The 27,475-nt window shown below is 53.1% G+C and overlaps 7 protein-coding genes across 7 annotated transcripts, besides 4 other annotated features; 4 read left to right on the plus strand and 3 right to left on the minus strand.

The window, feature by feature from the left end:
- Positions 1–850: 850 nt before the first annotated feature.
- Positions 851–10,678, minus strand: PODANS_6_2680 (uncharacterized protein; the record flags this gene model as incomplete). Its single annotated transcript, XM_001910192.1, has 2 exons — positions 851–10,586; positions 10,641–10,678. Coding segments are annotated over 2 exons (9,774 nt in total), but the record flags the coding sequence as incomplete, so codon positions are not given.
- Positions 10,679–11,437: 759 nt separating this feature from the next.
- PODANS_6_2670 (uncharacterized protein) lies at positions 11,438–13,426 on the plus strand (the record flags this gene model as incomplete). The annotated part of the gene is made up of 4 exons (XM_001910193.1): positions 11,438–11,523; positions 11,626–11,643; positions 11,688–12,828; positions 12,881–13,426. 4 exons carry the CDS (start codon positions 11,438–11,440, stop codon positions 13,424–13,426), a joined length of 1,791 nt encoding a protein of 596 aa, XP_001910228.1.
- Positions 13,427–15,080: 1,654 nt separating this feature from the next.
- PODANS_6_2660 (uncharacterized protein) lies at positions 15,081–18,013 on the plus strand (the record flags this gene model as incomplete). The annotated part of the gene is made up of 5 exons (XM_001910194.1): positions 15,081–15,088; positions 15,288–15,319; positions 15,392–15,640; positions 15,707–17,937; positions 17,996–18,013. 5 exons carry the CDS (start codon positions 15,081–15,083, stop codon positions 18,011–18,013), a joined length of 2,538 nt encoding a protein of 845 aa, XP_001910229.1.
- Positions 18,014–18,417: 404 nt separating this feature from the next.
- Positions 18,418–18,546: a sequence feature (rRNA 5S).
- A 440-nt stretch (positions 18,547–18,986) lies between these two features.
- PODANS_6_2655 (uncharacterized protein) lies at positions 18,987–19,723 on the minus strand (the record flags this gene model as incomplete). The annotated part of the gene is made up of 2 exons (XM_001910195.1): positions 18,987–19,555; positions 19,606–19,723. 2 exons carry the CDS (start codon positions 19,721–19,723, stop codon positions 18,987–18,989), a joined length of 687 nt encoding a protein of 228 aa, XP_001910230.1.
- Positions 19,724–21,102: 1,379 nt separating this feature from the next.
- PODANS_6_2650 (uncharacterized protein) lies at positions 21,103–23,556 on the plus strand (the record flags this gene model as incomplete). Its single annotated transcript, XM_001910196.1, has 1 exon — positions 21,103–23,556. One exon carries the CDS (start codon positions 21,103–21,105, stop codon positions 23,554–23,556), a length of 2,454 nt encoding a protein of 817 aa, XP_001910231.1.
- Positions 22,455–22,474: a sequence feature (primer 1123ka).
- Positions 22,602–22,713: an STS (microsatellite 1123k).
- Positions 22,779–22,798: a sequence feature (primer 1123ks).
- Positions 23,557–23,828: 272 nt separating the features above from the next.
- On the minus strand, positions 23,829–25,112 carry PODANS_6_2640 (uncharacterized protein; the record flags this gene model as incomplete). Its single annotated transcript, XM_001910197.1, has 1 exon — positions 23,829–25,112. One exon carries the CDS (start codon positions 25,110–25,112, stop codon positions 23,829–23,831), a length of 1,284 nt encoding a protein of 427 aa, XP_001910232.1.
- Positions 25,113–26,273: 1,161 nt separating this feature from the next.
- PODANS_6_2630 (uncharacterized protein) lies at positions 26,274–27,475 on the plus strand (the record flags this gene model as incomplete). Its single annotated transcript, XM_001910198.1, has 3 exons — positions 26,274–26,421; positions 26,606–27,301; positions 27,357–27,475. 3 exons carry the CDS (start codon positions 26,274–26,276, stop codon positions 27,473–27,475), a joined length of 963 nt encoding a protein of 320 aa, XP_001910233.1.

Genomic DNA, 27,475 nt, shown 5'->3' on the forward strand with positions numbered 1-27,475 from the left:
TTCTTTTCTTGTTATCAAACAAAGTTCCAGACTGGCTTCTGTTTACGCCCGTGTGTGGTCGTGGTGTCCCTTACAGTAAATAGGTCTCAATGGTGGCATCCATCCAACTGGACATTCCATCTCTAGCCCAGCCAAGCTTCGAGAAAGGTAAAGTTGTCAAGCTCCTCTCCGTATCCGCCCTCAACATGAAAGATGTGCAAGCACAAACCAACTCTCCTGCCATCCCCAAGACAGCAAAGGCCCCACCGGCCCCCAACGCACAAACCACCTGCCCCCTTGTCTCAAACCCCCTTTCCAGCTAACGTCGACCATTCATGAGTGTCATTTCCGCATTAATTTTCACCCAGCAAGAGTTGTATGTTGTACCAAGATGGTACACGTGTTCATCTTGCTGCGGGGGTGCTGGAGTTCGAATCTCGGTTCGAGCACTTACCAGTAATATTTGTTGTAAAATCTTTGGGTTTCCGTAGTCAGCCTTGAGCTGGTGAGCTTTTGGCTTTTTTGCAGGACTGAATTTTTTTCGGAATCATATGAGAATGAATGCCTATGGCCTATTTTCCTTGATGAGAAGATGGGTTTTCGTGTGGGTGGTTAGAGGTGGTGGTGATGATGTGTGGTTGGTTGGTGTCGGTGGTCGAGCACATCAGAGGTTTGGGGTTCTATATCGCACACCACATCCTCCAGATTGACAATCAGCATCATCCAAACAGCGATACTTGTCAAAACACAATGTTGAATTTTTCCAAAAAAGAATTGTAACTTTGTTGTTATGATATCCTCTGAGCCCATATATATGTACCATCCTATCCCATACTATTCTGTTATTTTATTAACTGCCTCTCAATCATCATCAACTGCTTCCCAAAATCCCCTCATACGCATCCTCCACCTCTCCCGCCAGCTCCAACAAAGCAACAATCACAATCTGATGCACCAAGTTTGGGAGCCTCTCCCTGTGCAACCCAATCCACTCCAGCGGCGGCGTCGCCTCCCCCATATCCCTCAGCTGCGGCGTCTCAATCACCGGCTCCTCCAGCGCCCGGTACTCATACTTGCTCATCGGCACCTGGACCTCCGCCGTGATCTTCTCCGTCTTCTCACCTTCCCCTTCCTTTCCTTTGCCTTTTGTCTTGTCTTCTGTCACCTTGATGCTCGTTACACTTGGCAGCTCCCTCCCCCACGTTTGCGCGAGAGTCTTGGCGTGATTAGCCCACATGCCTCTGATGTAGGAAATCCGGCTGTAGTTCCATCCGACTTCGACCTTGCCCTCAAAAGCCGATTTGAAGATATAGTCTATTTGCTTGGGGGTCGCGATGGCTTGCCAGGTTTGCATCACCGCCTCGACTTGCGGAACCTTGAGGATGGTGCCTCCTCGTGACCCAGTAGCGCTAGTAACGACATCCTCAACCGAGAGCTCAGAGAGCGTCTTTGGGGAAGTCGTGTTCCGTACACCCGCCAACCCGATCCTCAACTGCCCAAGCGTCAACCCCAATATCGAATGGATCCTCCCTTCACCTACACTCGCCGCAAACCTTGCCTGAGCATTGAGCGCCTCCATCTTGAACACCTGATGATCCGAGAACGTGCTGGGGAAAACGCCCAGGTTGACAGCCCTCAGCGTCACCACCACATCAGTGTCAAGAGAAATCGGACTCTTGCTCACCGCACTCTCAGGATCATTCCTGTCCGGCGACCCTGCTCCCCCATTTTGCGCATTACTCAACCTCTTCACCACCCCTTCCACCCCTTCCACTCGTCTCCGTTTCATGTACCTCTCCACCTCCTTCAGCCCAACCTCAAATCCTTCCCTTCTTTCTTTTATTAGTCTCTGAATAGCCTGCCACATCGCCACCCCCTGTGCCGCCGAGCTCGTAGTGCCAAAGACTTGAACTGCTTCTCCGTCAAAGATGGCGACAAGCCTATCACCCGTCCCGTCTTTGCTTCTGCGAACGTTGTACATCAAGAACTCGAGCTGTCTCACGTCCGCGACGAGGAAGGCCTGGTAGTCAAATGCCGCTTTCACTCTCAGTTGGCTGAACCCGACCGAAGCTTGAATCATAGGCGTCTCGTTCAGTGCTTGCTCCCGTTGCGGCCACTCAATGCTCGTCCGGAGCTTGAAGTCTTGAAGGGTGACAAACCCAGACATCCTCCCCGTAGACTCAATCCCAATCATCTTGAACCCAAGGCAGAGGTTTTGCTCCCAGTCCGACGTCTTTTTGCTAGAAACCCAAAAGTCATTGATCGAAAAGGTCGACTTCCCCAACGCCTGTCCCAAATCAACGTTGATCTTCAGTGCCGTGATACTGATACTCGCCGTCCAGGGAAACGCCGCCGTCCGAGCCACCTGCTGATACCGCTGAACAAGATGCCCCTGCGACGTCTCCGTAGCAAGCTTAGCAATCGGTGAAGAAGCAGCATCCACCATCGGATTCTCCAGCACCTCCCTCGGCAGCCAAATCTCCCTAAACAGCAAAAAGTCCTGGAGCTGCTTCGCGTTGACCGAGACCTCCATGGGACTGACTTTGAGAATCGCCGAAACTCCGCTCGTGCCACTGACATGCCTACTGTTCAACAGCGAGAGCACAATCGACTGCACCTTGAAGCTCCCCGTTGGCTCGCGAGAGTAGACATGCTTGACAGAAGCCTGCAGGTTGGTGAACGCGCCTGACAAGGCAAAGAAGTTCCCGTGGTCGATCGAGCGGACCGTGTTGGCGGTGAAGTAGACATCCTCAAAGCTCGCCGTAGCAGCCACCTGAGCAATAGGATGACAGCTCAGCGAAAACTCCTGCTTGCAGATCCTCAACCCAAGGTTGAGTTTCATCCGCCCCAACACAGCCGTCGGGTCTGCCGTGAGGATGCTATCCTCCTCGACAAGCTTGACCTTGGCCGCGATGTTCTCCGCCTGTGACTGCGCAGCACTCGGTTGTTTCTTGCGGTCATTCTCCCTGCTGCTAACGACATGCTTGATGCTATTGCTGATATCAACAATCAGCGGCACCACCGACGGCGAAAGAATATTCGTCGACGGATCCAACTTCACCTCCGCATGAAGCGACGGATCATCCCTCGCATTATCCCTATACTCCACCTTCCACGCCAGCCCAGGAGATCTCAACACGGTGCTCCCCGCTGTTGTCCCATCATGACCCTGCCGTGTCCCCGGCCTCACAGCAACCCTCGTCGCACTCACAATATCATCCGGCGCCTTCTTCCCACTCAAATGCACCACCGCCCCCGCAAAATCGGCATCCACCAGCAACGACTCCATCCTCTTTTTCCCAAAAATACTTGTGCCAGTCTTCCTCTCGTTCACTTCTTGCGTCCTGTCAGGCGAAACCGGCTCCGAACTACCCATCCTCTTGTTCACAACCGGATTCCAATTCTGCGACGCCCTCTGCACATTCCTAAGGCTCAAACTAATCGAATCATTCAGCTTCGCCGCCGGAATAATACACCCACTCGTCAGCCTCAAGTCCAAGCTCTTCCCAACCGCCTGGAAAGCCAACCTCCTCGCCTCTGCCGTAGAGACATACGCCAGCTTGAAAATAATCTCCGGCAACAACGCCGAATTCGGCGATCTGACCTTCTTGTCTTGCTGGGCAGGGTTGACCATCTGCAGCTGCAAATTCTCAATCGTCAACCTCGCCGAGTTCCTCGTCCTCGTCCCAAACTCGATCCGTTCAAGCGTCAAAACAAGATCCTCCTTATCATCATCCTCCATCATCTCCAGCTCACCACCACCACCACCACCAACCAACCAAGCAACCAGAATATCCTGCATCTCAAAAGTATAAGTAACACTCGAGAAAAACGCATCAATAATATCTCCCCCTTCTTCCTCCCCCTCCTCTTCACCCCGCGCTTTTCCCTCCCCATCATCAATCATAATCCTCGGCCTCGACTGCCTCAACTTTTTCAAATACTCCAGCTCCTTGCTCGTGTCAAGATCCTTGATCTTATCCCCCATGTACCCCAAAACATCAACAACAGTCGACACCGTCTCAGGCGAGAGCTCAACCCGAAACCCATCACTCTTGACATTAAAAAACCTCCTCTCCTCCTCCTCCCCATCTTCTCCCCGTTGCGAACTCCCCGTCACCACCGCCCCAAAAGCCACACTCCCACAACTCCTCATACCACCATCCCCCCCATCATCCCGTCCCTTCCTAATCTCAAACCTCACCCCCCTCAAGTTAACATCAAACTGCGGATGACTCAACGTAGGCCCGTGCCCGTCCACCCGGTTGTTAACCCCCACATGAACCCTATCAAGCCTAAACAGCACATTCGCCACCACCGGTTCCTTCTCCGACGGCAGAGGACTATTCCCAAACACCTCCAACCCTGCAAACGTGAGGTTGGTCGAGTAAGCCATTATCGTCTCGGTCTTCTTGTCCTTGTTAAGCGGTTTATCCTGCTGCTGGTGGTGGCCAACAACGTCATCGACATGCTCTCTTATAACCCTCCCCTGCTGCTGCAACTCACTAACAGCATTGGAGATCTCAGGCCTGTTGAGCGCAGAAAGGAGGCTGTACACAGCCGACGCATCAAGCTGCACCAGTTCCACAGACGAGTACACGCTGATCGTGTGCTCGCCCGGTTCAATGTGGCTTATTATCCTCCCGCTCGCGGGCGGGATCTGAAGGAGCGAGATGCTGCGGGCGACATTGTTGACCCTGATTTGGATGTCGTGCTGGTTTTCCTTGATGTCAAAGTCAAAGATGAGCTCCTTGCCAAAGTCGGCTGCCATGGCGGCTCTGGAGACGGTGCCGTGGATGGTGTATGTGAGGGAGCGAAGGAGGGGCACGGTGATGGTGTATTGGTCCATAAAGAGCGCGGCGTTGGCCTTGAAGGCGGATAGTCGGTCTGCCATCTTCTTCTTCGGGGGCGAAGGGTTTCTGGGTGAGGGGGGGAGGAGTTGGTCTTTTAGTTTGTACAGCTGTGCAAACTCGTCGCGGACTAGCAGGTCGAGGACTTCTGCGAGGGTGACGGGGTCTTGTCTGATTGTCAGGTTCATGTACTGGTTGCTTGCCGTTGTCTTGATCGTGTGGGAATCGGTGGTTTGCGTTGCTTGGAACTCGTGCGAGACGAACACACTCGGCTGTTCGAGCACCAGCTTGGCAAGCTTCTGGTGATGACTGCGGAGACTGGAGGACGCAGAGTCGCAGCTCAGAATACCGTTCGTGTTCAATGTATTGTCGGCTTTTCTCGTAGCCAATACTGAAATCTTGGCCCCGTTGCTGAAAGACGATGAGTAGAGGTTGACAGCTTCCAAGATGAGAGAGCCATGGTCGAGAGACAGGACGCAGTGAACTGTCTGTCTCTGAACCTTGACGGGTGTCTTTGGTCTAGGTGCATTCTCTGGCTCAGGCTCCGGTTCCGGTTTGCTTTGCATCTTCTTGGCCATCCTCAAGATACTGCTCGCCAGTTCGCAAAGCTCCCAGTTCAAGCTGACAGCAGCATCCTCGCAGTGAACATTGACGAGTACGGCAGGCTGGTCACCCGCCTGGTTCTGAAGAGCAGGTTTGACCTGCAGTCTCGTCGTAAGATCCACCAGCGTAACAGCATTCTGCTTCGGTCCTGGATTCAAAGCAACTTGAAACTGCTTGATCCTCGCAACAGCCATCACCGGCTTGTCCGAACCCCCATTACTCTGCGCCTTCGCCGGCGGTCCAAAAACAATATTCAATAGCACGCTTTCGGAAACATTCTCCAAATCCCAACTCCTCCACTTCTCAAAAGCCGACACCACCTCCTGCCTGAGCTGGGCCGATGCTTTCGTCAACGGCGCAAAACAGTCCATCTTGATCTGCTCCCCTATTAACGGAGCCAAAACCGACCAAGTCTGGCGAAGACGCATGATCAGTTTCCAAGAATCATACGTTCTCAAATGCTGAGACGCCGAGCGAAGCACCGATGAAGGCCGTATGAGAAACGAAGGATCTTGAATATTCTTGCCGGAAGAAACAAGCCGTCGAACCAGATTCCGAGACCTGACACCCTCTTGTGACGACACCTCAGCAAACACCTTCCCGAGGTCAGCCCCCAGAACACCGGCGCGGTGAATCAACGAGGCCAGATAATCAACTTTCTCAGACGAAGTACTGCTCTGGATATTCCCAATCTCAACATCAAGATAAGAGACATCCTTGGTCCCTATCGCCGCCGCCACATTGTCGATGCGAGCCACCGCAGCTGCCTGGGCCCCCGCCATGTCCTGATACCGCTCAGTGGCAGAAACAGTAGCCGAATCCAGACGAACGTGGAAAGAAGTCCGAGCCTCTTTCGACTCGGGTTTGAACGCATCCTTCCACGTTGTTTCCGTCCGGGAGGTAAGCACCAGCTTCGAAAGCGCAACATCATACTGGTCCTGCTCGTCCATAGGCTGCTCAATCGAGTTCGGATCAGACGAATTAACAAGCCGCAAGTTGGCATGTGGCAGCTTGACCAATATATCACCAATACGTCCCTTCAAATGCTGATCCTTCTGCATGTCCAAAACCTCCTGAACAGAGCTGATTTGCATAGCGTCAAGAATAACATCAGGATCAACAGGCTGCAGAGCCCCCAGCAGCGTCGCGACATGCCGTAATGATGTTGGGTTGCAAAAAGCCGTCAAGCCATTGGGGAACTCAACAAGAACACCAGTGTACGGCAACTCTTCGCTGAGTTGACTAGGATCGATATCTCCAAGATTAAAGTCTGACGAGTCAAAATCATCGTCGTCATCGTCCGCCTCTATGCTCTGTAGCAGCACCTCCTTATGGCTTGGCTTGACGTTCTCAAGCGGAAAGTACGGCGCAAAATACTGGCTGGAAAATGCAACCGTATTGTGAACCACGTCTTGACGCTGTTGGCTATCCTCTGGAGCGCTGTAAAAGGCAGAATGGCGAGTTGACGGTGAAAGTTCTCGTCCATGCAATGACCCCCGGCCACCAAACCGGTGACGGACAGGAGATCGGAGATACTGGTCTGACTGTTTCCCTAATCCACTTGGCCGCGGCGAGCTTGCAGGCTTCAGAATACTGCTCTGCCCCGAACTGGCAATAGATAGGAAGGAGGATTTGTGCCGTAAGCCTCGGGATCGCCTCGATGTCCCCCTAGAGTTGAGAGATGCCCTATCATCCCCTCCAAAGTCTGCTATTGTCAGTGGCAAGGGAACAGGCGGCACGCTCTGAGACGGAGGGTCAACCGGCTCAGGTACAAAATCATCCGTGAACCCAGGCAACACGAGAAAAGGCGTTCGATGAGTACGCTGATCGTGGCGACGAATGAGCTCCTGTTGAAGTCTCCGCTCCTCAGAAAAGTTCGCCTTTCGCCCTATCATGGCGAGCCGTACACTGGTTTCCACAAGTGCATCCGTCTCTACTGGATGTTGAGGGCGTGTCTTGTATCGTGTTGCTGATTCTGCATTGACACAGGATAGCTTGACATCCGGGATCTTGACATTGGCCCGCTTGGAGTAATGTGACCCAGCCCAGTCGTTGAAGTTTACATCGATCAGGCCAGTGGAAAGAAGAAAGGCAGCTTCCTCAACGTGGATCCAAATCCGCACTGACTCCACAAACACCCGGAGAAAGGTGACATCGTAGACGACAATCGAGGAGAGTATGATGAGGGCGTTCTCTTCGTCGTCCAAGCAGAACACGAAGGCCTTGCCTGCACTGACTAGTGTTGTCAGGAACTCTGCTGTACACTCGCCAGTGACTGCCCCGACAGAAAGATCCCAGTTGCACATGTAGGTGGGCTCGGCTGGAGGCAGCCCGAATAGGCGATGGCCATAGACTGTGATCCCATCCACAAAGAGCTGGGTGCTTGACGTTGCGCTGATGGGTGTTTCTGCCCCTGACTCTGTATTCCCCAAGGATAGGTTGAGCGGTGCAAGAGTCAGTTCCATATCCATGTAGTAATTAGTAAACCGCAGATCGAGGGCAAGGTTTGCTGTGTCGATCTGGATGTGCCGCTGGCATGAGTAGAGATTTACAGGAAGCAAAATCTTCGGGTCATCCGCTCTTATGCTGAGGATGACGTCAAGGTCGTTCGTCTTCTTAGGCGGCGGCTTGTTGGCCAGCTCAGCACTTGGATCGTTAGCTTTCAAGCGTAGCATATCTTGATACTCCTCCAACGTCTTGAAATGGACGTCTTCACCGAAATAATTGTCCTTGAGGACAAGCATGTAACGAACCAGAAACCCATGCAGCTGAGCGACCGGCGACTGCCCAGAGATATTCAGGACGATGGTGTCAATGTTAGATGGAGAGGTAGTTACGTTGTAGTGATAGGCGCCATCGATGACCAGATTTTCCAGATGCCCAACCTCTTTTGACGTGAGAAACGGCGCTTGTGTATTCCACGGTGGCACGTGCAAATCGACTGATGCATTTTCTGCACGAATGTCGAAGGGGATGGCATTCTTGCTGGGCCTGAAGGTATCAATCGGCACAGATGTCACGCATCGAAGAAGTGGGCTCGATATTATGAGGAATGTGTTGTCATCAAGGTCCGTCGGGCTGTTGATGATATTGGCATCGTTGAGATTCAGGAAAATGCGGACGTTTTGGAGCTGGAGGTTGAGATGGTACCTGAATGGGGTGAATACCATGTAGTCAGGTGGAGGCCCAGTTGTCCAGTCATCTACTAGGTCGGTGAGAAGAAATATGTGATCCCGCAAAAGGAAGAGCGATAGGTCATCACTGGCAATGTTGAAGTGCCATTGCCGAAGAGAGTTCCAGCGCAATGGGGTGGACAAATCACAAGATATTCTCTGCCTACCCGATTTCCATAACACCTCGTGGTTTATGCTGCTCGATATCTCGGCACTGGGAAAGTCGACCTTGAGCGAGTTGCTATATCCGGAGCTCCCAGCTGTCATGTCCATGGAATAAGTCACAGTCGTATTGACCGGGGCTTTGATGTCAAGCCAGCCATATGGTCGCTGGTGGACCTCAGCGGCCTGATCAGACTTCTTGGATCGAGCGCGAGACTTGCGAGTATCGTTGGCGCGTGTATTGTTATTGGGGTCTGGCTCCTTGCCCTTCCATCTCCAATTTTTCGATTCCTCCCTGACGGGAATGCGGATATTGGTGGTGTCCTCAAGTTCGAGGTAGAACTTGAACTGCGTCGGCACGCGATACGCACCGGGGACAAGATGCGGTGTTGGAACAGCATCCTTGCAGAGGCTGGGTACAAAGATGCGCTGAAGTTCCGCACGATGTCTGTCTGCCCATGGCCCATAGTTCACAGAGCCACCGTTTATTGATAGTTTGATGGCCCATGCTGGGGGCTCGTCACCATTGATGTTGGACAGCAACTCTGGGGCTTTCTCCGCCGGTGAAGCTGTCATGGGCTGCACAAGTCCTGGGACATCCCAGTATATCGTCAAGGTGGCTTCTGGACTATCCAAAAGGGTGGGCACCGCAGCATACTCGATGGACGACCACCTGGACTTTTGATCCTCCGCCTCTTCGGAAAGGTAACGTGACAGCCCTTGCCAGTGACCACTTCCAGGCACTTGGCTTGCAGCGGTCCCGATACCTCTGCTTGATGGAGAGAAGGACTCAACGGACTTGTTCCAAAATGGTATAAAGCCCCTGAGACCCTCCCGTAGTCGACTCCTTTGACCTCGCAAGAACGAACCCTTTTTCGGCGGAGACAAGGACCCCTGGGCACTCTGTTTCTCTCGTTCGGCACGGTTGACTTGATCCTCCTTGAAATCTGGATTTTCCTTCATCTCGATCACGGGGTGTTTGAACTTCAGCCGGAAGCATTGTCGGTACGGGTCAGTCGTATCGGTCTCGGTGGCCGTAGCATCGATTTCGCCTGAGAAAGACTCGGTCTTGACAATCAATACCGCCGTGGTATTCTCATTGCCCATGACCATGGCCGCTCCTTTGCATTTCAAGTGAATTGGCAAGGTCTGCAAAAAGAGTGGTATGTCATCCACTCCGCTCGGGCTGCTGCTCTCCTCATCCCTGCCTGTATCAGAAGCAGACGATAGGAAGCTGTCGCGCCTTTTCTCTTGAGTGTCCGATCGGTCGTTCTGGGCGGTGAAGCGTCCTGCTGATGGGCTTCTGGACGCACTTGACCGTCGCGATCGGCGTCGGCGCAAACGAGAGGGAGGACCAGCCGGCACATTTTTATCGCCCAATCCATGATGTACCTCATCCACCAACTTCTCGGAGTTTGAAAGACCAGCTACTATCGAGTCGTAGGCCGGGCTCCGATTGTATATAAACCACTCCAAGCCACGGAGCGAGACTACAACACGGCACGGTGTCCTCCTTGAGTGTTCGTCGGAAGCAACATCTTGCTTGTTTCCCTTGCCCTTTGCCTTCCCAATCTCCACATGCCGGACCCTTCGTAGCCAGTATGCCCATGTGATGTGTCCATTCTGAACTAGAATCGTCTCGTTATTGCCGTGATATCGAAGACCGGTGAAGAAGATGCGTCCAGCGAGCAAGGATATTTGGAGCGCCTGAATATCGATGTAGATTCGGTATTGGTGCCATGTGTACGTTCGTATCCCCCACGATACAATCGACGCGAAGACTCTGTTGAAGTAGAGCAAGGAGAATGTTGATCTTTTGCTGGGTGGTAAGCATCACATGCCTATATGGGCTCCTAATGCATCGCCCACTTACAAGACACCACAAGCTATCAGGATCCCGCAAAATTGCCTGCCAACAAGCCATTAGTCGATATATCCATGTTAAACCAATCTTATGATACCAAGAGCTTACGCATTGAAGGCAGTTTCATTGCTGAACCAGCCCGACATATTGGTGAGTTGATGGTGGGTTCGTCTCGCCACGGGCGCCGCGTTGCTGTTGAACCCCTTTCAGGCCGTATGCGCCGCTCCTCATTCCGCCGTAAGAAAGTGGAAAGGTAAAGTCAAATTCTATCGCATGTCAAAAAAAATATTCCGCGCGACCCAAAACTCCGGTAGCAAAAGACAAAAATGTATGGAGCTTGTATTGCAAGAGCAATCCGGCTCAGTTGTAATTGGAAAGCTTCAGACACGGACCAGAAGTGCTGTCGCGACACTATCGACAGGGGGTAGAGTCCACTGAGAGACTGTGCGTCACTGAAAGCAGGTTGCCGGCGGGCATCCCGCTCTCAAGAACCCGGCAGGCAACTGGCGCAACAATTTTGTTCCCTACCGGCGCGTGGGTGGAAGGTACTTTGATACATGCCCAGCGCTGTAACACCCCAGCCAAGTGCGCGGGACCACCCCAGTTGCCTCTGCGGCGCTGTTTGGAGCTTCTGGCCCGAGGATCGTCGTCATCTCAACCGCCTCCAACACAACCACACAACGTCGTTTTCTGGGAGTTTTGTGCTCCACCACCATGCACTTCGCACCTTTGAAGGCTGCTTTTCCCACCGGTTGATCCCGGTATTTGCTTACATTTCCCACGTCTGTCCAGCACCCATCGTGACAATGGGGGGCTCAGGTCAGAAGTTCGAGACCATCACAACTGTGGTTGCTGGTGTCGCGTCCATTATCGCGACCTTGTTGTCTATTGTGTATGGCTTCCTCTAGCTTCTGTGTCTTGCCCCGGGTCAAGGCTCTCCACTAGTATGTCCCGTTAACTGACTCGTTTGCTGAACAGATCGATATGGCTGCAGACGTGAGTCCATACCCAAGTGTGGCATCCACCATGAGACGAATCCCAGTAACAGCGAAATAGTAAGAATTACCGGAAGCCGTTGCTACAACGCTATGTCGTCCGCATCCTCCTTATGGTCCCCATTTACTCCATTGCCTCGTGGTCCAGCATGGTCTCGCGAACAGCCGCCGACATACTCGACCCGATACGAGATATCTACGAGGCCTTCACGATCTACACCTTTTTCCAGCTCTTGATCAACTACCTTAGTGGTGAGAGGGCACTGATTATCATGACACATGGTCGGAAGCCTGTTCACCACGTATGGCCCCTGAACCATGTGCTACCTCCCTTCGACATATCTGACCCGCATACCTTCCTCGCCATCAAACGCGGTATTCTACAGTATGCGTGGCTCAAGCCTTTGCTTGCACTAGCGACGGTCATCATGAAGGCTACTGGGACATTCCACGAGGGCAGAATTCAACTCGACTCGGGATACCTTTGGAGCGGTCTTATCTACAACGCCAGTGTGACTATCAGTCTGTATGCTCTGGGCCTCTTCTGGGTCTGCATGAATGACGATCTCAAGCCTTTCCGGCCGATGCCCAAGTTCTTGTGCGTCAAGCTTGTGATTTTTGCCTCGTATTGGCAAGGCTTTGCCTTGTCGATATTGGTTTGGCTCGGTGTCATCCCAGAGGGCGCCGACAAGTCTTCAGAGAGTATGGCTGCTGCCATTCAGGATTTTTTGATATGCATCGAGATGCCGGCCTTTGCCATCGCTCACTGGTATGCCTTTTCGTGGCACGATTTTGCCGACAACAGGATTTCTTCGGCAAGAATGCCTGTACTGTATGCTGCGAGAGATGCTTTTGGAATCCGCGACCTCATTCAGGACTCCAAGGAGACATTCTCAGGAGACAAATACGGCTATCGGGTCTTCGATTCTGGGGACAAGATCATGGCCCATGAAGCCTCCCGATCACGACTGGCTCGCATCAAGGAAGGCATGCGCTATGAAAGGGGAGGCAAGGGCAAATATTGGATTCCGAGGCCTGATGAGATCAACCAGACGACACCTCTGCTCGGTAACAACGGCGGGCCAAGTCGTCGAAACGGGTCTCAGTCACCACATACCAACGATCTAGATGAGTTGATACTTGATCCAGATGAAGAAGCCCTCTACAACAGTGCCAGGAAGCTTGAGTTTGGGGATTGGAACGTAGGTGGCGTCTCTGCTCACATGACGGTTTCCGTTACTGATCAAGATTTAGTACCCGGTTATCACAGCAAATCAGCCAGCAAGTGAGAGGTACCGGTCGCCGTTCCCCAGCCCGTATCAACAAAGCCCCTCACGACGTACACCCGATGGTAGCTTTTACCAGCGCTCTTCCACAAGCTCGGTTCCTTCGTTGAATTCGAATGCGGCACTAGACCGCAGAAAGAAGCAAGCACCAGAAGGACCACAAGCTGGTATCGATGACAAGAAAGGAAAGAACAAGGCCAAGGGGTCCAGCTCAACTGGAGTTGGTGGTGCTGATCCACTCGAAATTGCCTATGGTCCAACAATAGGAACGCACAAAGAAATTACCGAGGACGACTTTAACGTTGATGTCGAAAGCGGCTTGCACAAACCACAAGATCATGAGTTTGTTGAGCCTCATCCTACGCCTCCTCCACGGGAGGATGACGAGAGCCCGATCAATGAGGAACGTGGACAATGGGAACGGAGTGATGGTGATGGTGCAGATGACAGCCACAAAAGCCCCCAGTATGCAACTGGGAGCGAAGAGGAGTTCCAGAATGTCTGGGGACGGTGATTGAAGTTGTTGATTTTGCCACCTTTGAGCATTCGTCGAGGTTCTTTTTAGATACCCGCCTTGAAGATGAATCAGGTTTTATGTACACGGTTATGGATGTCTGGGTTAGTCTGAGCATTACATGGAGTTGGTGGCGGCGAGGGCATGGTTTGCGAGCGTATCTTTACACACTGCTTTGGAATAATAACAGAGTTACTCTTCAAACGTCTTTGGACCATAGGTCAAGGGCTTGCTTGACCTCAAGGTGTTTACGTTGCCCCCGGGTGTAATGTGAATCGTGACGTCTAACAGGCACTGGCTAGATAATCTAGCCTGCGGCAAGTGGCAAATCCGGCAAATCCGAGCCAAGCCACTTGTAGCTTGGAATTCAAGCTCTTTGGGCAGCGATCCAGATCCACATGCGGTTCGTCAAAGCACGGTTCAGCTGAAGCTCAGCTTTGCTTGTGCTCAGAAGCTCATGAGCTCTCATTCAACCTCATCATCGAGGAATGGACACGGTGGGTGTAACCATGTCCTGTACAGTATACCTAGGTACCCTGTTAAAACCGAGATGCAACTTTGTATCCATATCAGCCAGAGGTTCGAACTTCACGGCTCCACCGGTTTTTTAATTGTTTCTTCTTCCTTGCCTAGGCGCCGTTGATAAGGCCAGCGTTAACCCCGCAGTTTCCGTTATGCCCATGGCATGGTCCCACCAACCGGTGCAACCCGTGTGAGAAAAAAAAATCAACAGGCCACAATGTAGTGTGACATTTTGTGGTTTCGGTGTCTGGCGCTAGCGGTGTTTGATGCGAAACGAGCTGCCGAAAACAGTGGTCAATTGGAGCTCCAACGGCGAGAGGTGGCTGGCAAAAGGGCGAGCTTCCCAGTTCCTTCACCTTGATTTGTGAGCTTCCTCGACGTTGCTGTTGCAATGTGGTCTGTGCTTTTTGGCCATCCTCGAAAGAAAAGAGGGGCCTCATCCCTACCTACTTGGACGTAAGCGGGGTCTAAGCTCCGAGAGCACCTCAAAGCAAGTGCTTGTTGTTGGAAATAAAAAAGGTCGAGGTTTGAAGAAATTATAAGCTCTCGAGACAGGGTCGAGTAGAAGAAAATAAGACATCAAAACCATCAGCCAACTGATATTATCCTCAGGGTATGCATAACAATATCCATCTATGCTTGTCTGCCTGCTGCCGCCGCGGGGGTTCTCTTTTTTTTTTGGCTGGATTGGCGAGGGGAAAGAGTGAGAGGAGGGGGAGGGGCAAAACAGGGCTTGACCCTCCCATGTCAGTTGCATCAGCCGACGCACAAGTGGCAGGGGGCCAATGGAGGGGCACCAAATCCACCAAATTGATATCATCGAGCCCCACCAATTGTTACCCCTCCACCTTCCCCTCCCCATCGCCTTTTTTTCACCTTTTTCTCTCCCTCACAGCAGGCTTCGCATCCCACCGGCTCTGCTTTCTCAACCCTCTCTGTTTTTTTTGTTAGCTGTCGGTCTGGGGCTGATAGCTGATCCACTGAAGCAGGACTACGGTACCCTGGTTAGCCGACTCTCGGGTTTGCTCGACCAACTTTAGGGAAGAAAATTTCTCTGCTCGCGGAGTTTCTTCACCTCGACACCATCAACCAAAAAACCCATTTCTAGGAGGTACTCGTCAATACCGCCAAGATGGTCAAGTAAGTGCCTCTTCACGCCGCCGTACACCTCTGCTCGTCTCTGGCGCTTCGAGGGCTCGTCGTCGATGACCTCTTTGTCCGACGGCATCGATGCGCGCGCCCAGGTTACCCCGCCCGGAGATAGCAAGAAGACTGAGCAGAGGTGTTGCACGACAACACGTAGGTGATGGCGATGATGTTAACCATGGTCCCTCTGCAGCTTCACTATCGACGAGATCCGTGCCTTGATGGGTAAGTCTTCCTCTCTTCGTCGCTGAGCATGTCGGCGCCATCTCGAGATATCATGCTGACCCTCCCCTCCAGACAAGCCCACGAACGTGCGCAACATGTCCGTCATTGCGCACGTCGATCACGGCAAGTCCACCCTGACCGACTCTCTGCTGGCCAAGGCTGGTATTATCTCCTCCGGAAAGGCCGGTGAGGCTCGTGCGACAGATACCAGAGCCGACGAGCAAGAACGTGGTATCACCATCAAGTCCACTGCCATCTCCCTGTATGGTACTCTTCCCGAGGAGGAGGATCTCAAGGACATTGTTGGCCAGAAGACCGACGGTTAGTAATCCTCCATCAGTTTTGCTTGCTGGTTAGGGCTGCGAAATGCTGACTGTCGATTCACAGGCAAGGATTTCTTGATCAACTTGATCGACTCGCCCGGTCACGTTGATTTCTCTTCCGAAGTCACTGCCGCTCTCCGTGTCACCGATGGTGCTCTCGTCGTCGTCGACACCGTCGAGGGTGTGTGCGTCCAGACCGAGACTGTGCTCCGCCAGGCTCTCGGTGAGCGCATCAAGCCCGTTATCATCATCAACAAGGTCGATCGCGCTCTTCTCGAGCTCCAGGTCTCCAAGGAGGATCTTTACCAGTCCTTCTCCCGTACCATCGAGTCCGTCAACGTCATCATCTCCACCTACTTCGACAAGTCGCTCGGTGATGTCCAGGTCTACCCCGACAAGGGCACCGTCGCCTTCGGTTCCGGTCTCCACGGCTGGGCTTTCACCATCCGTCAGTTCGCTACCCGTTACGCCAAGAAGTTCGGTGTCGACCGCAACAAGATGATGGAGCGTCTCTGGGGCGACAACTACTTCAACCCTAAGACCAAGAAGTGGACCAAGAACGGCACCGCTGACGGTGGTGCTCAGCTCGAGCGCGCTTTCTGCCAGTTCATCTTGGACCCCATCTTCAAGATCTTCGCCGCTGTCATGAACTTCAAGAAGGACGAGGTTACCACCCTCCTCGAGAAGCTCAACCTCAAGCTCGCTGTCGATGACCGTGAGAAGGAGGGCAAGCAGCTCCTGAAGGCTGTCATGCGCACTTTCCTTCCCGCCGCTGACTGCTTGTTGGAGATGATGATTCTTCACCTTCCTTCCCCCGTCACTGCCCAGAAGTACCGTGTCGAGACTCTTTACGAGGGTCCCGCTGATGACGAGGCTGCCGTCGGTATCCGTGACTGCGACCCCAAGGGTCCTCTCATGCTTTACGTCTCCAAGATGGTTCCCACTTCCGATAAGGGTCGTTTCTACGCTTTCGGTCGTGTCTTCTCCGGTACCGTCCGCTCCGGTCTCAAGGTCCGCATCCAGGGCCCCAACTACACCCCCGGCAAGAAGGAGGATCTCTTCATCAAGGCCATTCAGCGCACCGTCCTCATGATGGGTGGCAAGGTCGAGCCTATCGATGATATGCCCGCTGGTAACATTGTCGGCTTGGTTGGTGTTGATCAGTTCTTGCTCAAGTCTGGTACCCTCACCACCATCGACACCGCCCACAACCTCAAGGTCATGAAGTTCTCCGTCTCCCCCGTCGTGCAGCGCTCCGTCCAGGTCAAGAACGCCCAGGATCTTCCCAAGCTTGTCGAAGGTCTCAAGCGTCTCTCCAAGTCAGACCCTTGCGTCCTTACCATGACCAACGAGTCCGGTGAGCACGTCGTTGCTGGTGCTGGTGAGCTCCATCTCGAGATTTGCTTGAAGGATCTCGAGGAGGACCACGCTGGTGTCCCTCTCATCATCTCCGACCCCGTCGTCCAGTACCGTGAGTCCGTCACTACCAAGTCCAGCATGACTGCTCTCTCCAAGTCCCCCAACAAGCACAACCGTCTCTACATGGTTGCTGAGCCCATTGAGGAGGAACTTTCCGGTGCTATCGAGGCCGGCCGCATCAACCCCCGTGATGATTTCAAGGCCCGTGCCCGTGTCCTTGCCGATGACTTCGGCTGGGATGTCACCGATGCCCGCAAGATCTGGGCTTTCGGTCCCGATGGCAACGGTGCCAACTTGCTCGTCGACCAGACCAAGGCCGTCCAGTACCTCAACGAAATCAAGGACTCCGTCGTCTCTGGTTTCCAGTGGGCCACCCGTGAGGGTCCCGTTGCTGAGGAGCCCATGCGCAGCATCCGCTTCAACATCCTCGATGTTACCCTCCACGCCGATGCTATCCATCGTGGTGGTGGCCAGGTTATCCCTACTGCTCGTCGTGTCCTGTACGCTTCTGCTCTTCTTGCCGAGCCCTGCCTTCTCGAGCCCGTCTTCTTGGTCGAGATTCAGGTCCCCGAGCAGGCCATGGGCGGTGTCTACGGTGTCCTTACCCGCCGCAGAGGTCACGTCTTCGCCGAGGAGCAGCGCCCCGGCACTCCTCTCTTCAACATCAAGGCCTACCTCCCAGTCATGGAGTCCTTCGGTTTCAACGCCGATCTCCGCCAGGGTACTTCCGGCCAGGCTTTCCCCCAGTCCGTCTTCGACCATTGGCAACAATTCCCCGGTGGCAACCCCATCGATGCCACCTCCAAGGCCGGTCAGCTCGTCCAGACCATGCGCAAGCGCAAGGGTCTCAAGGTCGAGGTTCCCGGTGTCGACAACGTGAGTTTTATTCTTTACATTATGATGAGCGCAACAGTCTTGCTAACAATGCATACAGTACTACGACAAGCTTTAAATGGTGCCTGCCGATTGGCATATGACTCCTTTCCCTGTGTACTCAGCGTGATGAAAAGTTGGGGCGCATGGTTAATGTCTGGCGGTTACGACCCTGGGCGTGGAGGAGCAAAAACTAGGAAGGACGGTGGTGCGAAAAGGCAATTTCATAGAAAGTTGATGGCACCAGATTTTTCCTTGCTATACTTTTGCTTTGGGCCTGTTTTAAGTTACGTAGATATGAATTACTTGCATTGACAAAGAATTATGTTATATCATGGTGCCTAGATGTGAAGTGTCTCTTGTCATATCTTGAAGACTTTGGATGGAAGACAGAGCGGCTGGGCAATATGTTGACCTAACAGTTTGTTCTTTTCTTATGCCAGGCCAAGTCTCCCCTTATCATGTCTGCTTCCTGCCTGCTCTATCACATATGACCATAACCAGCTACAAATACGGCATCCCGTCCGCTCTGCCCTCGTCAAATAGTTGAGTGCCGAATCAGTACTCAGGTGGGTGACTACTGGGGAATCCTCGGTGTTGTATGTTTCTTTTTCTTTTTCCCCTTACATCATATTATACGACCATGCCAAAGATGACTTGCCTGTCAACAATTAACAGGATTAGCTTCTCGTCATGTATTCTTTTGCCTTTCTTGTTGGTCGTTTTGGTGAACTCTCGCTCTATCCAGAGTTGCTTTACCCTACATCGATCCTGCAGGAGTCTCCCTTGGGTCTGAAGGAAAGCATACAAAGAACAAATTTATCCCTAATGATTATCACAACGGGAACATGATCGCTTTTTGGTCTCTGTCCATTTCATTTTCTTTCTCTTTTCCATTAATCGCAAAAATAGGGTATCGAACACGATTATTAAAACACACAACTTTTTCCCATCCTGACCCCCCCCCTTCTTTCTCCCCTGTCCCATTCCTCTAACCATCTCTCTCCCCACCAACCAACCCCCTCAACAGCTATATTCGCTACACACCACCTTTATTTCCCCTCAACCAACCTCTCCACCTTTTCCAGGAGTATTTTGCTCTCCCTTCCGAGTCTCATCTTGCCGTTCTTGTCCGGCCTCTTGGCCTTGTCCATTTGCCTTTTCCACTTTTCTCTCTGCTTGATCCTGTCTTCGCGTTCCTTTTGCCTCCGGGCAAATTCGGCGTTGCGGGCTTCCTGCTTTGCCTTGAGTTCAGCCGCTTTGGCGAGTTCTTTTTCGTAGTAGTCGGGTTTGCGCTGCTTTTGGTTTTTGCCGCGGGAGCGGTCCCCGTTGTTGCGTTTGGGGAGAGGGGGGAAGTCAGGAGCGTTGGCGTTGGGATTGGGGGGTTCGTCGGTTGTGAGGAGGTGGAGGCGGTCGGGGTGGAGGTCTGGCTCGGGAGCTGGGCCAGTTTGGGAGGGTGAGTTGGGTGTTGGTTCGGAGGGCGCGCCTGCTGGGTGGATTATGGGAGAGGGTGGGAGCTCGGGGAGGGCGGGGGTGGGTTCAGAGGCGTGGGCGGCTTTGATCTTGGAGTATTTTTTTTTAATTTTGGCTTTGGTGATGAGGTCTTTTTTGATTTTGGTCACTAAGAGATGGTTAGTATAAGGGCGGCGCAAGACCATTGGGGTGGCATACCCTTGCGCTTCCAGGCGCCGTCGGGGAGGTTGTCGGGGCCTACTCGGAAGCCCTGGCGGGGTTTCTTTGTGAATTTGTCGGCGGCGTCGCCGTCTTCGTTGGGGCGCTTGGGTGCCATTTTTGGGGTTGGTGTGATGTTGGGGTGTGTGGGTTGAATGAAGCTCGATCTACGATTGACGATACTTGGAGCTGGTGGTGGAGGGACTTTTTTGCCAGAAGATTCGCGATAAGCGCGTTATCGGGACTTGGCAGTTTGGGCGGTGAAGCAATTAAAGGTGGGTCGAGTTGTGCAATGGAACGCTAGATGCGCTAATGCTCGAGGTTCGGTTAGTCACAGCCAACACATCTTCCTTTGTACTGCCGGGTATCAATCAACACTGATCAGGCGCACCAAAGAATTTGGAGATGGCGCAGAGGCACGGCAGATACGGGCTGTTTTTTCCTTTCACCAAAAGAGCTCGGGTTTCAGACACAGGGCGAGGGTGACAAGCCGGCCGGAAAGATCCATGCTGACACTGACTGGCACCTTGAACGGCATTTGGCGGATGTGTTCCGACATGCTACCAGAAGTGGCGATGACGCACATTGGTTCTGGACAATCTGTTGGCCAACCACCTGGCGTTCGCTTTCTTGCTGTTTTCCCTCACTCATCATCAGCCACGAGAGCCAACGGGTCTTGCTTGGTCGGACCTAAGACAAGTGCAGTCACGACAATCCACGGGGCATCGGGCATGCCAGCGCCACCACAAAAAGAAACCACATGAAGGTACCCGGCATTGTTCGTGGACATCGCTAACCCCCACTGAGCAGCGGAGTACTTAAACCGCCCACAGAAGCCCAGTCCTGGTCTAGCGTCCCCTGATGTGACCTGCCGTCACTATGAGAATCGAGCAACGTCTGAAGCTCAGAATCATTCACTCACATCGACGCAACTTTTGGTCCGAACCGTTTTCTCTTTCCCAACGCCTCGGAGCAAGTCAGCTTGCTTCATTCAGGCTCTTACAAGCCCCTGTCTGGACTTTTAATAACCCGCGCAAGGCACAGCTGCCGTTTCCAGCGCTCATCTGAGAAATAAAGAAATCGAGTGACTCGGGTCACGACCTTATCTCGGTACCGCTCGTCATTATTCATTCAGAACCCTTCTTTTCCAGCCAAAACATCAAACTGCTCTCAAATTTGCACGTATCAAACCGACTTCTTTGCTATTTGTCTTTGCTCGTCGGGTCCCTGCTCCGGTGTCACTACTGTTGTTATTTTCTTCTTATTCCGCCAACTGCTCCGAGGCCGAACAGACAGCGCATGGCTGAGGCCCGAGGCGGAAGCAGAGGCCTTCGCGCGTGGAGAAAAAGGTCCAGCTCACGGTGCTTCAGTTTGGCCACACGCCATGGGCACCTTGAATGACATAGGGTGACGGGAATTTGAACTCGTCTCATATTGCCGACGTCTTAATTTCTCGCTTCAAGTGGTCTGATCTGGGATTTCGAAAGTTCAAACATCATGCCCATGCTGCGAGAAGACGACGCAGGCCAGCAAGATGCTGTGCCAGATGTGCCGGATCATGTCGAAGATAATTTCACCAAAATAATTCCTCCACAGTTGCAACCGGGTCTCTCAAGGTCATTGAGCAGGAAACTGTCAGAAGAAAGTATCAGAACCGAGTTGTGTGAGGGACCTATACCGGATAGCCCTCCCGTCCCTTACAAGTCGACCACGCCTGAGCCACCATCACATGCCGTCTCTGACCGCGCCGAGTTGATTGAACGCATCAAGAGAGGGGAAAGCCCTACCTGGGTGCCAAATCGTCATCTGGGATCGTTGTTCCAGCAAGACAATATCTCGCTGCCGCCTCGAACACCGCCACCACCACCACCACCACCACCACCTGCGTCCATGTCCCCGGGGCTACTACCTCCCCCTACCATAACACCCGAGAAAAAGGATGGGGATGTGATCGGGCTGCAACCTGATGCTCAACTTCAGGAAGGACTAAATATCGAAAGACCACGATCCGCGCTCCATAGCGGCAATTTCACACCGCAAGAGCTGTCTCCTGGTGAGGTAGAGAAGGAAGCGAGGCAAAGTCATCACAACCCCTTTCAACCGCCCAGCAGTGCTCCATGGATTGCGACCTCACCACCAAGAGACTTTCATCCCTTTGGTTACGGGAATGCAGCTGCAAGCCACCGCAAGGATGCGTTCGACTACCGCAAGGAGGCCTTTGGTACACCGGGAACACCTTCACTTAGCTCGTCTCTTTCATCAAGCTTTGTCTACAAGCCACCAACGAGTCCGCTTGTTCAGTCAGAGATCAACGAGGAAATCGACTTGGCGCTACCCTTGAATAGTATCAATATTGCTTCGAGTAGTCCCCGGGCGAGCCCACGAAGGCACATGCTCAACTTCGGACCACCCTCCCTCAACAATGTGGCTGGCCAGAGACAAGTGCCCCAACGTCGTGAGGGCAATCACCCATATCAAGCCCACCAACCTCGACGATCTCTGAACTCAACTCCTGTATTTTCCTTTGCCGGCTCACCACCACCACCACCACCCACCCCTTGGAGTGCAAGACGACCGTCGGTGGGCTCAGAGGCATCCCCTCTCCATCACGCCTCCCTAGTCGGATCCTACGAGGAGAGCATCCTCCGAGGTCGCATGTCAACCACCCCCTCCAAACCTCTAGAATTCATAGCCCAAATCGGAGTTCTCGGTCTAGGAAAATGCAAGTCCAGCCTCCGTTGCCCACCACATGTCACCCTCCCCTTCTCGGCCGTCTTTTACAGTTACGCCAGCACCTCCCATGGCAGAAGCAAAACACACGATGGCCCAAGTCCATACGTAGGGAATATCGATCTCGAGAATGGACTCACCAACCCCGACGAGGGCCAACGAGCAAAGAAGAAACTCCAGTCACGATACCCCGAGCGGAAGGTCACAGCAGCAGAAGATGATGATGACGAAACCGGCGACCACCTCTCCGACAGTAGCAAACACCCAACCAACAACAACAACAACAACAACAACAACAACAACAACAACAACAACAACAACAACAACAACAACAACAACAACAACAACAACAACAACAACAACAACAACAACAACAACAGCAGCAGCAAGAAACGCCGCTCCCGCTCCCCCAAATCACCCCCCGGAGGTCGGTACCGCATCCCGGAAAAGGGACAACTCCAAATCATCATCAAGAACCAAAACAAAACGGCGCTCAAGCTCTTTCTTGTCCCTTACGACCTTGCGGGGATGGAGCCAGGGACGAAAACTTTTGTCAGGCAGAGGAGTTACTCGGCCGGTTCGATACTGGAGACTAAAGTCCCTGATATCAAACCTGTCGTCGACGCCAACACGTTGGGTAGTGACAGGGCGACGCTTCGTTATTTGGTTCACTTGCATATTTGCTGCCCGGCAAAGGGGAGGTATTATTTGTATAAATCGATCAGGGTGGTGTTTGCCAATAGGGTTCCCGATGGGAAGGAGAAGCTCAGGAATGAGATTACGCATCCTGATCCGAGGTTCTCGCCTTATAAGCCGGTGAGGGTGATGGGTCCTTCTCCGGTGGTGGGTGGGGGTCAGGGTGAGAGGAGGAGGAGTGTTGGGTTTGCTTTGCAGCAGCAGCGACAACAACAACAACAAGATCAACCGCGGGTGGCTTTCGGTGCTTCTGGGAGTCTGCCGAGGGGGTTTCAGCAGCCATTGCAGCAAACACCGGAGAGGGGGGGTGATAATACGGAGGAGGGTGTATCGCCTATGTCGGGGGTGCAAATGACTGGTTTGGCTGCGGCGAGTTATGATAAACTCAGCAAGGGAGATGTTGGTTATGGCGGGAACACCACTGTGGGAAGCACACCGTCGGCGGGACTGCTGTCTCAAAGGCTGAGGTCGCTCGGGGAGCAAGATAGACGGCCGTTTCAGCAGCCGGATTCGGAGTTGGCATGAGGGAGGGAGAGATGTGACATTTGGTACTAGTTAGACTACCCTCTTGTTAGAAGCTGTCAGGATCAGGACTTTTCCATCATGTAGGAGTAATTTGGAACTGTCTGGGCCGGTAGATAGAGACGACAAAGGTCATATCTTGTTGAATTCATAAAAATCACACAAATCACATTAGGGCTTACATATGCTTCCAAATCAAAATTGCATTGGCTCTTCAAGGATATATTCTTTCAAGATTGGTTATATACCTAGTCCACCCACAAAACCTACATCATTCACCTCCCATACAGCAACTTCTCCACCCTCTCCCCAATAGCCAAACAACTCGTCAGACCCGGGCTCTCAATCCCCAACAAATTCGCCCACCCCTCCCACCCCTTCTCCCTCTCAATATAAAAATCCACAAACCCTTTCCCATGCGCGACGGCGCTCGCCCTCCCCAGCTTCGGCCTAATCCCCGCGTAATCCGGCACGAGTTGCCCCTCGTCCAGACCAGGCAAATACCTCTTGACCTCCCTGATCGTCTCCCCCAGCCTAGCCTGATTAACCTCCAAATCACCCGGACCATCAACCCACTCCACATCCGGCCCAAATTTAATCCTGCCCGCAAGATCCATGGTCAGATGCGTCCCCAGCCCTCCATGGCCAGGCTCAGGGGCGGGGTAGATCAACGTGTTAACCTTGGGCTGGGGGGCAGGGTAAGAAAAGTAATTCCCCTTCGCATAGTACAGTTTCTTGTGTTGATCCTCCGGAACGATGAGATTGTTGATCTCAACCGCGCCCAATCCAGCAGCGTTGATGAGAGTTTCCGTTGTAATGGCGGAGGTTTCACCGCTGGGATCAGAGACGACGAGTTCCCAGCCTGAGGAGCCCTTGTTCCCTAGCGGGGTAATACCTTTCACATCGGAGGATAACGCGAGAGTACCGCCCGCTTCTTCAAACAGACCCAACAGGGTGAGCATCAGCGCGTGGGAGTCGATAATTCCCGTTGTTGGCGACTCCAAAATGGCTTTCTCTGCCCTGACGGCTGGTTCCCTTTCTTTGGCGGTTTCTAAAGAGACCCACTCAATAGGGACGTGCAGTTCATTCTTGCAAAAGTTGTGGATTTGCTCGAGGGCCGCGAGTTGGAGGTCGTTTTGGGCTACGATCCATTTCCCTGTGCGGCGGTGGGGGATGTCATGCTTCGCACAGAGGGAGTAGAGCAGTTCCTTGCCTCTGAGGCAGAGGGAAGTTTTGAGGGAGTCAGCACCGTAGTATATGCCTGCGTGGATCACCTCGCTGTTGCGGGACGAGGTTTCTGTTCCGATGGCATTGTGGCGCTCGAGGAGGAGCGTTGATGAGGAAGGATGGTTCCTGGCCAAAGATTGCGCAATCGCTAAACCAACTACGCCGCCGCCAATTACGGCGTGGGTAAAATCTGCATTGCGCCGGGCTGTGTTGGAAAATAGCCTCCTGAAAGCATATGACGTCGTTGGTGCTGATGTCAACAGTGTTGGTGAAGCTGAAGATAGCGATAAGGCTTTGATAAGGGGGCGCAAAGGGGCCTTGCGCACAGGCATTTCTTTTTACGTGCGGGCGCCGTCACGGGTATCGAAGGCTTAGTCTTGAGTGGACCAACTTATTGCTAAAAGAATTGACTTTCTCACTGTCGAGTTTCTCCCTTTGGAACAGTGGTTGAGATCTCAAGATGGTGAGGCGGATCTGGACTCGGTGCCTTCGGTGCTTGTTCGCTCTTCGGGCGGGCCTGGGTTAGTGGGCTGCAAGCTTGATGGATGCCCTCAACGACCTCTGCTGCACCGCTGCCGGAGCAGGGTCGAGGTGCCGCGTGATTGTCCAATGACACATTCTGGCCTCTTTGAGGGTCTGAGATAAGCTTCAGTACACGCTTCAAACAGCAGATTTCAATATTGAAGTGGTAAAAGTGGCCTGTTGAAAGCCAAACAGAGTTTATTTATTTGTCCTCGCCATCCCAAGTGTTGATGTCGTCCAAGGAAGCCAAAGTCTGTTTCCGGGGGTGGCCTTGGCATCACGTTAGTCAGGCGTTCTTGCGGTGGAACATCAGATGCTGTTTATGAATCATTCGGGACAAGAGCAGAGTAGTATACCCAAGGTAGGTAGGTACTCCGTAGTCATAGATAACAAGACGTGGCTGAGGGAAAATGACAGATATCAGACGGTGAGGAAGGTGAGAGAGAGCCGTCTTTAGCAAATAGGATGGCATCTTGTGGTCAGGTGTGAAGTCTCGCCGGCTTCAGGAAGGCACAAGGTTCTTCCACGGGCGGGTCCGATGGGAAAAACGGCCTGTGAAAGATCGTCATGCGTCACTCGGCAGGCAGGAGCAAGGGGCATCTGGTGGGGCTTCACCCCACCATCCAGCGCACGTCCACCTTGTTCCGGACCTGTCCAGACCACTTCCAGCAACATCCCCAAAAGCGTCATGCCTTGACTGCTTCGGAGTCTCAGAGTCTCCCCACTGGTTCTCTTGCTCCGACAAAACAACTCAACAATATTGCCGCCTCACGGACCTGAAGCGGAACACGAAGAAAAGCACCACATCCGAAGACGCAGCTGGTCACGGGAGCTGTGGCCAACAGAATCGACATCAACAACCACCAGATATCTTTGGTCAAAAGCCTTCCTATTCCTGAACTTATCAAACACACTTATCGTACCTAAAGATACAAAACCCACAATTCGCATACAGAACAACCGCGCAGAACATGGCATCCGCCATTCCGGAACCAACCAACAAGTCCATCAACGGAGACGGCGCTGTCTCGCCCTCTCCGGGAGGGAGGCACCCCTCCATCTCACTCCAAGCTACTGCGACCCTGAACGCCCAGCTGCAGCGGGAGTCACCCTCCAGACGTAAGTGTCATCTGTCCTACCCCAGGCACGCCTAGACACAAATCCACAACACTCTTTCGTAGTCGACTTGGACGATTCAGAGGCATTATTGTCACCTCGCAACTGAATTCGCAGTCCTGGTTGAGCTATCCGCGGAGTGCTGCTGGCTGCGTAAACCACGGCTCTGTGCTAACAATATCAAAAGGCTCATCTGGTAGCCCTTTGTCTCCCAGCCGAGCTTCCCCCATCAACGGCCGTCGTCTCTCTCAAGTCATTACCAACTTGCAACTCGCAGACCCATCAGTGCCAGCACCAGGAGAGATGCTTTCCGACTCGCAAACCAACAGGCCAGGGAGTTTCCGAGCCATGAGCCCCCACCGACTGTCCGTCACCGGATCCCCTCGATTGATCGCCACTGGAGAGCCCCGTCACAACCGAGCACCATCTCTTGGGGAAATACACCAGGAGTTGGAGACTGAGCAGGAGTTCCAAGTCAATAGGCTCCTTGGCGAAATTCGCCGCCTCCAGGAACAGGTCGATAGCTACAGGCGCCAGCAGTCTGGCTCTGCCGCCGGCAGCGAAGATCCTGCCGAGCGAACCACGACCCCGATTCCCACTTCGATCCCGCAGGTCCCAGCCGGAGCTAGCTCCGGATCCCTGCCGCGGTCCCCAGTCTTTGCTCATCCGCGCAGCTCGTTCGACGTAGCTCGCGCCGATCTACGTCGCCGGTCTAGAACCCCCAGTAGAGGAGCGTCGCCTAGGTTGCGGTCGACCTCGATCAGTGGGGACAGCGGCGAACAGTGGCATCTAGGCTGCCGTGACGAGAGTGCTTTCTACCAAGCCGAGACTCAAATGTTGATTCGTGAGAATCAGATGCTGAAGCACCGTATCAAGGAGCTTGGTAAGTTGCCAAATTGTCAGACAGTGGGATTCGATTGATTGCTAATATCACGCAGAGCGTCAGTTGACCGATTCGACCGGAAGCAATGCATCCATCACCCACGAGCCGTCTCATCCTTCACATCTCACCCACTCAACATCTGTTTCTGAAGAGGAATCGTCCAAGCCAGTCTAG

This window comes from Podospora anserina, chromosome 6 (assembly GCF_000226545.1).
Source record: "Podospora anserina S mat+ genomic DNA chromosome 6, supercontig 2".
Classification (NCBI taxonomy): Eukaryota; Fungi; Ascomycota; class Sordariomycetes; order Sordariales; family Podosporaceae; genus Podospora; species Podospora anserina.